The 10,975-nt window shown below is 37.1% G+C and overlaps 1 protein-coding gene across 1 annotated transcript in view; it reads right to left on the bottom strand.

The window, feature by feature from the left end:
* Window positions 1–7,154, bottom strand: part of LOC119424160 (protein shisa-9A) — a 23,713-nt gene extending 16,559 nt beyond the window's left edge. The window contains exon 1 of the mRNA XM_037691627.1: window positions 6,893–7,154. Coding sequence (XP_037547555.1) covers window positions 6,893–7,154 — 262 coding nt within the window. The remainder of the gene's footprint in view (window positions 1–6,892) is intronic.
* Between the last annotated feature and the right edge of the window lie 3,821 nt (window positions 7,155–10,975).

The raw sequence follows: 10,975 nt of genomic DNA, 5'->3' as shown, positions 1-10,975 counted from the left end.
GTGGTGTTTAACACCCAGATGAGTAACCCCCAGGCGGGGGATTGCGCCTCTTTTTTTCGAAAGGTTTTGGGGGGGGGCCCCCCCCCCCCCCCCCCCCCCCCCCCCCCCCCCCCGGCTTTTGATTCCAATGGCATGGTGGTTGTCTTTTGTGTCTGTGATGGCTCTCATGAATGATCAACCTGTCCAGGTTGTCTCTCAGAGACACATGGGACAAACAAACAGGAACACACATCAGGGATGTGAAGATTAATGGGTGTACTGGCACACAGACAGACATGGAAGTATATGCTGCAAGACTATCAGGGGTACAGTTGTGAATAGATGCACATTTGTGATAAAATCAAAATGTATTGATTTTCATGTTTTGCGCAGATCCTACGTACTGTAGATCTAGATAGACGAAGAGACCACCAGCAGGTTTGTTTTACAAGCATCTGCTCGAAAGTAGAGCAGATACATTGAAAATTTGTATATACAAATGTGATGGTGAACATAATGTACAATTTTATGTGCATCTGTTTCAGAATCACAACGTTTGGTGCAACAGAAAAGGTGAGGCTAGTTTTATTTTTTTTTTTTTTGTTTTTGTCTTATTTCAAACAGACAAGAAGCAGAAATAATAATTATTAATAGAAGAGCTAGAAAAACAAACACCTCTTGCAAGTGAGGAGGCTAGCAGGCCATGTACTGTACACTATGGTTAAGGTATGGTATGGTAAAATTTCTGAACTACTAAGGAAATGCAGTTTTTCTAGTTACCACACTAAATCAGTGAGATAGATGTTAGCTTACATCATCTATAAAGCTTATGGTATAAGCAGTTATCAAGAGATCTTTAAGAACGTAAACCAATTTTTGGTCAATTAATAGAAAATGCATTTTGCTGCTCAGTGCTGAATTACTTGAGTTGAGAAAAAGCTGCTTGATAGGATTTAAACAAAGGTCTGTCTCTCTTTTGGTTAGTTGTGAGTCTAGTGACATGAAAGTGAACTAGAATTAGAAAACAAACCTCTTTGTGAAAGTTTCCTTTATTTATTCATTTGTTGATTTACTTATTTATTTATTTGTTCATTTATTCATTGCCTTTTTTCTAATAAGCTTCAAATGGGTCATTCTTTTGCTTCATCATATTGAAATGAATTACATAAATTCTCAGTGAAACTAAAATTGTACTGCATCATGACAAAGGGGTGACATCTGGTTAGATTTCACTGTTCATGGATCTCAAATGTGTCAAACTGTTATGAGTCTATCAAGATATTTATTTTATTGCACAAAATAAAATCACACCCTTAATATAAACATTCATATGTGAGGGAACAAACAAACAAACAAACTATATATATATATATATATATATATATATATATATATATATATATATATATATATATACCGTATTTTCCGGAGTATAAATCACATCAGTCAAAAAAGCATCAACAAGAAAAAAAAAACTTATATAAGTCACTTCGGTGTATAAGTTGCATTTATTATGCATCACCGTTGACCCGTCACGTTTATTATGTATTTATTTAATGGTCAAAACTGCTTCATTTTGCCTGGGCAGTGCCATCCATCCATCCATTGCGGCCAGAGCCACTAGCTCTTCAGTGATCCTCTGCCTACACCAGCTGAATGAAGCGAGTGCACACGGAAGTACCTACTGTTTCAGTTATTAGAAATTTAAAGCATCAGTCAAAAATGGTTATGAATGTGGAAAAAAAATAATAAAATACAATTTGCTTCAACATATAAGTCACAGGACTGTCAAATTATGCAAAAAAAACTGTGACATATGTATATATGTATGTATATATATATATATATATATATATATATATATATATATATAAATATATATATAATGTGTGTGTGTGTGTGTGTGTATATATATTTGCTATAAGGAAACTAAATATAGAGCTGCAATGACACATTCAAGCTTTTACTCTGTGCCAACTAATGTATGTTCTTAAGTGGCATCCCCCCCCACACACTTAATACCAGACCTATAATCTAAAATCAACTTATAATGAGAATGGGCAAACTAATTTCTGTTACTTTACATAAATAATGATGGCTTAGTTATGTTGTTATTATAAACCCGTCTCATTTGTTTCCTTAGATATAGTGGTATCATTCATTTGAAAAGATGTTTTCTCTAGTCCACAGAGCATGTGTGGCATTTATCTACTGGGTTTCTGTGAGTTGAGATGAAAGAAAGTGAAAGCCCAACATCAGAGAGTGACGTCTTTCTGAGGAGAAACAGTCAGGTTTTGTTCTGGACTGAAATTGCAGGTTTTCTTGTTGTTGATCTGCCCTCTGATCTATAACAATTCAGTTTTATTGATGAAACATCAACACAAGAATTACGTCTGCTTTCCCTAGGATGATTATTTTTTCCTTGTTGAATATTGGTGTGAAATCTTGGGAAGACATTCATTTGTTCTTTGATCTTCCAGAACTGACATGAAGACATGCTCTTTTAGCATTTTAGAACACACTGAACTATTTTTATGTGGTCAAAAAGATGAACATTTGATGTCTATGTTTACCTATTCTTCTGGGACTTTGAAAAACGTATTTATTTAACTGTTTTATTTCTATAATTCAGAAGAACATTGATAATTACCATTTTATAAAAAAATTTATAGAGGCACTTTATGTAATGTAATCAGGGATGTCTAACACCTGGCTTTTACCTATCAAGTAAAAAATTTTCAATTAATTGATTTAGTGCCCTCAAAACAAAAGTAAGCTTGGTAATCATATAAAATACTAATTATTTAATGTTTTCTCTCTAATTAATGCCAAATCTTAATTGCATCACAATCTCTGATACTGAGCGGCACACTGGCGCCGGCGGAAAGGAAAAACTTCCTTGTACCAGGTAGAAACCTCCAGCAGAACCAGGCTCAGGATGTGTGGGGGTTAGGGAGGACAGGAAAGGGACATAGAGGGATTGGTCCAAAGAAGACCACAGATTAAATAACCTCCAACTAAGTTTCCAGCTTGATACAAAACGAGAACTAAAACAGAGAAGAGATATCAACCAACTGAACAGCCAAATTTAAAAAGATTAAGCTAACTTTTTCAAAATGTTTAAAGTTTCAATACAGTAGAAGAAAAAATAAATTGCTCTAAATCATAAAGAACAAAAAACATAAAAAACAAAGCTGAACTGCAATTTGAGGATAAGATAATAAATAATTATAATCCACTGCTGTATGGTGTAAGGCGAGTATTATATCATCTGGTTCCCCCTTGGATGTTGTCCCCCTCCCATCGACTTCTAAAAGAGATCTGTCCTATTCTGCTGGACCAGTAGCAGTTTATCCTCAGGTGTGGTGCCAAAAAGCTTTAAACATGTTGCTGTTCAACCTTTGCTGGGAAAAAAAAAGCTAACCTTGATCCCTCAGTGGTGTTCAACTTTAGGCCTGTCTCTAGACTCCCATTTGTTTCAAAACTACTGGAAAAAATAGTTGATTCCCAGTTAAAAAGTTTCCTGGAGGATTACTCTATTTTAGAAGTGTTCCAATCTGGCTTCAAATCTCTCCACAGCACTGAGACTGCTCTATTGGGGGGTTTTAATGCTTTTTTCCTAGCCTGTGCTTCTTGATCCATTGGACCTTACACCTGCTTTTGACACCATTGACCAGGAGATCCTCATTTCTAGGCTGGAGCAGTGGGTGGACATCACAGGGTCAGCTCTTAAATCACAGGTGTCAAACTCCAGGCCTCGAGGGCCTGGAAACTTTTAAATGCGTCTCTGATGCCACACAGCTGAATCAAATAAGGAGGTCATTAGCAGAACTTTGGAGAACTTGACTGCACTGAGAAGCTAATTCAGTCATATGATTCAGCTGTGTGGCATCAGAGCCACATCTAAAAGTTGCAGGACTCCGGCCCTCGAGGCCTGGAATTTGACACCCCTGCCTTAAATGGTTTAGGTCCTACCTCTCTGACAGAACCTTTTGTGTCCACATCAAAGATTTTATTTTAACATCGGCCGCTCTTCGGTGGGGAGTACCACAGAGGTCCATTCTCAGTCCTCTTCTATTTTCTTTATACCTGCTGCCATTTGGTGCTATTTTTCGTAAACACGGCATATCTTTTCATTTTTACACCGATGACTGTCAAATTTACTTCCCTATGAAGCAGACTGGTGCACGTTCTATCCAACCTCTTCTTGACTGCCTTGCTGACATCAAGGATGAGATGGCTTTACATTTATTACATTTTAATGAGAAGAAAACAGAAGTCATGTTGTTTCCACCTAATGGCACAATCAAGAACCACTGCATCAACCTTTCCTCTCTAGCCCCATTAGAGAAACAAGTGGTCACTAATCAGGGAGTGAAAATGGACCCTTCCATGAAACTAAACAGTCATGTCATGTTGTTGTTTTTTTGTTTTTTTTCAGTTGAGGCGGCTATCTAAATTTAAGCCCATACTGTCCAAAAGTAATCTTGACTATAATATTATTCTGAATAAGAATAAGAAGGCCGCAATAATTATTTATAGCCGCAGCTTCGTGCACTCCGCCCATCTTCGGACAACTGTACGTACATATTCGCGTTGTATCTCGGTGCAATGCCAATAAAGTTTATTCTGATTCTGATTTACACAGTAACACATGCATTCATTACATCCATACTTGATTACTGCAACGTGCTTCTTTTTGGAATCAGTCAGACCTCTATTGCACATTTAGAACTGGTTCAAAATGCTGCAGCCTGATTTTTACAGGCAAAAGAGAGCACATTACTCCAGTTCAGGCCTCTATTCACTGGCTCCCGGTTAACTTACAAATTCAATTTTAAAACCTTCTGTATGATTTTAAATCTCTGAACAGTTCTGCCCTTCTTCTCTCACGGATCTGCTGCAGCCATATGTCCCACAGTGCTCTCTGAGGTCAGCAGACCAGATGTTTTTATTTGTTCCAGGCACTCGTTTTATGATCAGAGGTGACAGGACCTTCTCTGTTGCAGGTCCAAAACTGTGGAATGAGTTACCTCTGCATGTCAGACAGGCTCCTCTCTCACTGTTTTTCAGTCTCATTTAAAAACTCTCTTTTATTCCCTGGCTTTAGACACTGTGTGCGTTGCTTTTAACTTGTCTGTATTCTATGATGTAAGTCATTTAGTTCTTATCTTTACCCATTTGGATCTACGTATTTTATCCTGTGTCCTTTGCTTGATTCATTTTTTTTGCTGTACAACACTTTGGTTGGCCTTGTTGCTGTTTTAAGTGCTTTATAAATAAAGTGGTATGGTAAAGTTAATGCTTGTGCACGTGTGTTCGTGTGTGTGTGTGTGTGCGTTTGTCTGTCACCATGTACAGCTACAATGGATTAATGTTTAGGGTCAACCCAATTAATAATGGCCACTAGACCCTGACCAAAGACCTTAGTAAACACAAAAAAGGCCTAAACTAGGTCAATTTTACAGATCAGGTAAAATTAGATGTGTTTGTAGCTGAGAATCATCTCCACCATATACAGTGATCCCTCACTATAATGTGGTTTATTTTTTGTTGCTTTACTATATCACGGGCTTTTTAAACCCATTTTTTTTATTGTGTGCACTGTACATGCTGTGCAGTACTGTTCATTCATCTCATCATCATCGTCTTCATTGCGATTGCCAAAGTGTTTAAGAGCATGTAAGTGTTTATAAGAGAGTGGAAAAAGTTAATAAGAGTGTGGGAAGGGTTTATTATGCCGTAAATATATATAAATAGTAAAATAAATATAATGTTGGTGTGAATTTTCACTTACTGCAGGGTTCTCTGGAACGTGACCCACGCGATAGATGAGGGATCACTGTAAGTTTTAACTGATCATATAATCATTGTATGAAACTACTGTTAACTTTTGGAGTCATCTTTGATTGTCTGCAAACAAACATTTAATGAAACTGGATGGATTTTGATGAAACGTTCAGAAAGTAATCACCACTTGTGCATCTACAGCTGATTAGTTTTTGGAGTCAATTCAATTCAAGATGGCCATCACAGCTAATGGACCTCTGCAAACACATAAAAGTCTATCATTTAGTTAATTTTACAAATAATGAGCTAAAACCTGGTGTGGTAGAAACATGTTTTAATGTCAACAGTCAACATTATTGCACAGCATCTTCCTGCTTTTAGGACAGAGAACCAGATTTTGCACTAGCGAGCACAGTTATCCCTTAAACATGTCTCAGGATGAGACACGCAGCATACTGCACAGGGCATAACATGTTTACTTCACACATCATTTATTTCTACAGCATACTTCTATATTTGCTGCTCAAAGCAGTTATCTTCATTGCAAAGCCAAGATCAACACAGTCGTTTCTCTAATAGCAGGATGCATTAAATATGTTGTGAAACTGTTTATAATTGCATCTATCAATAGATAATATGTGACATTGCAAATTCTCAATCAATCGAGGGCAGGGTAGTTGTCAGGTGTAGATAATCTGACAAGCACACGCTAAAGCATTCACATAAAGCTCAAATGACTGCTGGTATGAAATTTTGATGCTACTGCCAAATAATGTCTGAGGACGTGAGAATATTTCTAATCACCTGCACTGCTGGCTAACTTAATTGAAATTGGTAGCGCGCACAGAGCAGCAGTCTAAAAGCTCAATGAGCAGGTTCTGCCTTCCAGCACGATGCAATCAATAACACCTGACAGCACAACCTGCCAGACTCCTACAGGTGAGTCACATCCTTTCTTCAGACCTCGAGAATTAGTATCTGTTGCCCTTTTTGTATTCAGGTCACAAAACTATTAAACTGAAAATAGTTCACTGTCAGGTTGTCCCACATCTGCACCAAATCCATCAGAAGTGCCAAACTCAACTTGTTAAGGTGTCAGACTAATCGTGAACACAGCACTCACCGACAGCCTTCAGCGAGGCGTATTTGTTCAGATCCTTGTTTTGCTGCTGCTGCTGCTGCTGTTGTTCGTAGACGTGAGCCAGCTGGCTGAGGGCCGGGTACGGGTGCGGTTGGCCAACGTTTGAGCTCGCTCCCACATTGTTGTTAATCTGGCCACTCTCTGCAGACAAGGACAGAGAATGGGACAAGGTTAAAATCATGTTCCAAACCCCAGCCTCGCTGGCTGACATGCACTGGGCTAAAGGTTTGCTACGAGGCGACATGACAGGAACAACTCTCGTGTACCATTTCCAACATAACACAACTTTCCTGTTTTTATAGTGTTGAATCTGATACTTTATAAGTACTATTCAGGTTCCAGGTTGTTGTAAATTAGTTTTGTCATTTTCAAAATACAGTTTATTACCTAAAACACAATATAATGTATAAAAATATTATTTAACACGTGAGATTACAAATTAATCGTGCATGTCAATTCATGTTAGAAATTGATAAAGTAGTTGCTTGGTTAACACAAATTAATTTTTATTTCAAGCATTTTGAACTGGGATAATCAGTTTTTCTTATACTAATGAAGGACAATTTGAAGACTAAACAACCTTTTTTATTGAGTTAAAAATCATGATTTTAGTTGACTATAACCTAAATTACAATACATTTTTTAACAAAGATATTTCGCCATACAAATAAAAGACTTGATCTCCATAAATAAAAAGTTGTATCAGTAAAGTTGGCTATGATAATTATAGAAAATATGTGATGTTTTTGTTTAACAAAAAAAGAAATTTATTTATGAGGGTCACAGTCTTTAAGGGGAAAATGACAGTCATTTAAACTCTGTTTAAACTCTCAAATAATTGTAAATGATTTATAGTTTGGTTTTTGAGGGCTTAAATGCTGGAATAAAGAAAATTCTCTTACGGAGATTTTTTTTTAAAATGCAACTGAGATTTGTATAATTCATTTTTATTTTTATATATTTGTTTGAGTTTGTATTTTTATTCAGCCCTGCTGCAAGTAATATTAAAGCAGAAAGTCAATGATCACACGGTTGTGAACAACCATTAAACTTTATTAAATGAAAAGTGTTAATAAGTAAACTTTTCAATTTTAGCCTTACTGTTAGTTTGATTAATTGTCTATTGATCCATCAAGGTTGTTGATTTTTTGTTTTTTTAAACAAATATCCCTTTTGGATTTTTAAAAGGGATTTTTCGACTGCATTTACCAATAAACCTGATAATAATAATAATAATAATAATAATAATAATAATAATAATAATAATAACAATAATAATAAATACTTTAAAACACCCACAGCTGCAACAAAGTGCTGTACACATAAAATCAAGAAAATTTAAACACATAAAAATAAAAAAAATTGTTAAAACATTAAGATCAATAAAAACAATAAAAATAGTGCAGAGCAAAATTCAGTGTGTGCTAAAAGCCAGGGAGTAAAAATGTGTTTTTAAAAGAGTTTTAAAACTTGGCAGTGAAGAAGCTGGTCTGAGGAGAAGAGGGAGATCGTTCCACAGTCTTGAAGCAGCATCAGAAAAAAACTCTGTCCCCTTTCAGCCTGTTTGGACCTCAGCACCTCCAGGAGCAGCTGATCAGCTGATCAGTTGATCTGCGGCACCGAGCAGTGTCAGATGAATCCTGAACACACAGCGCTCACCTACAGCATTCAGCGAGGCGTATTTTGATTTTTCAAGACTTTTTATTGTTTTTTAGACACTAATCACTCTGGATAAAGACCCCGATGTAAAAAAAACAAAAAAACAACAAGAATGAGAAAAGTCTCTGCAGGGTTTTGATGAGGTCTTCATGTACAGTGGGTTTTCCACCACATGGAATAGAGCACAATAGGTCTTAATGGGTTTTGCGCATTCACAGAACTTTTCTATTGTTGTGACTGATCCTAGTGGTGACAGTAGGTCCTGGGTGGAGTGTAGTGGCAGTGTATCTATGGCGTGGGATTTGCAGGCCTGCATGGGTCGGTTATCAGGAAATAGATCAGTAATGGTCATGCTGACCATGCCTAGATTACATCCATAATCATGACAAGTTCATAGAAACAGCCTAGCATATGCTTGATACCAGTGGTTGTAACACTGTGTGAACTAGCGCGTCAGAATGTGTTGTGCCAGAGTGGCTATGTAGAGACGAGACCAAGACAAGGTTTTAGGGATGAAGAAAATAGCAAGAAAACAAAAGTACTGGGCAAGTTTAAGTAGTAATGCAGAATTATAACTGCCTTCATACTGAAGATGCTTTATCCAAAGTTAATGCCTTCTAGCTGGGTTCTAATTGGTATGTGCAGGTTGTGGAGTGGAGTCATCATCCACTGCGGAGTGAGCCTCAGGTGAACAACCCAAACCTGCCCTATTGCATTAATCATTACCAGTAACATAAACTCAATTCACATCTTAGCCCTAGCCCGTACTCCTGATTCACAAATGACATTTCATTGCATAAAGAATGTTCTTTGTTCCTCATAGGGATTAACAATCCTGACATGGTAGGTGAATGTACCATAAAGATTCTAAAAGCTAACAAAAAGCAAGTACACATACACACATGCAGACCAGTAGAGCAAGCTTTTATTGTCCAAGGTTCAAGATGTTACCCTGTGTGGCAGAGTGAAGATAATACCTTTAATCCCTGCAAAACCTACTAGACATTTACACTCCACAGAGTTAATCTGCTGATACTGAAATGAGAGGTGCATGTTCAACCATCAGCAGAGTTGAAGTACTTGAACGTGCTTGTTACAGCAGTGAGCAAATCTTATTTTACAATAATGAAAAGAGTTGCACACACAGTTTGTTAACCACTTGTTGGCTTCACATAACTTATACACAGTAAATGTTCATATCTGTGTAGTTTCGCCTGAAACTCTTAATGATTGTGTTACCTTTTTTTTTTTCCTTGTCCTGTTCGCCATTGTGACGCTCAGAATTATTGTCTGAGTGTCAAAGTGATGCCCAACAGATTCACTTTCACAAGCAGAGCATTATGGCTGACCTTAATGATCCACTTCATATATAAATTACATTTTATTAGAATTTGCTTTGGTTTTGTTCCATATGTAATGGACATGGGGATGAAAAAACAAAGAAGATAACAAAGCAGAAAAGTGAGAGAAGGGTTAAAAGGTAAAGAAGGAGATAGGAATAGAGAAGAGAGAGAGGTATAAAGAGAACACAAATCTACATCATTGAAGTCTGACTGTAGACCTGCGGAAAGAGAAAAAAACGACAAAACCGAGAAACCACAACAACAAACAACATATATAATGATACTTATAACATTATTAGAAAGTATTTTATACGGTACATGGTAATACAAGATATATTTAGTGGTCTCCACAACCCAACTGAGTGTGTATCTGATAAACACCTGAATCTAACCACCTGTGTGAGCATGCTTATCACTATAAGTTTCTCCATAAGAATGTTCAATAGTGGATGTGGGGACCCACAGACCCGTCCCCACAGGACATGATGGTAACACAGGGAAGACCGGAACCACAGACACACAGCGGTCAGCAAATATTGACACACCACAAGACAACATGTGAATTTTGTAATGCGCATTTAACAGCACTGCATCTTCATTCAATGCAAACACATAAACATGTGCAGCTGTTGCTCTGCGTATTGTTTTTGTACTATTAGTGCTTAGCGTATTCTTAGATTGGCGTATTTCTTAGTTCATATCTTAGATCTTATTACTGTTTTTTCTTTACAATTTATACTTTTGCCATTTGTAACTGGGATCCTGTTTATACAATTTCGTTCCGAACGACAAAAATAAAGGAACTTTGACTTTGACATAAGAGCTGTGCATTGCTTGTGCCAGTTCAAGTTGCCACCACACGAGTTCCTCGCAACCAGAGCCTTTTGTTTCTTTACATCAACTGTTTCCAACCATTAATTTACAATTCATTAGTTTACAATAAATCATTTATGTAGCGAAAGTTGTGTCCAACGTAACTGGCGATGAACAGCCATCCTTTGGTTTCCTCCCACCTTTGTAAGGAACTCTCGTGAGGGTTTGGACCAAGATCACAACACAACAG

This window comes from Nematolebias whitei, chromosome 17, assembly GCF_014905685.2.
Source record: "Nematolebias whitei isolate Nwh7 chromosome 17, NemWhi1, whole genome shotgun sequence".
NCBI lineage: Eukaryota > Metazoa > Chordata > Actinopteri > Cyprinodontiformes > Rivulidae > Nematolebias > Nematolebias whitei.
Note: the sequence above shows the minus strand (reverse complement) of the source record. Positions and strands in the feature narration are given on the sequence as shown.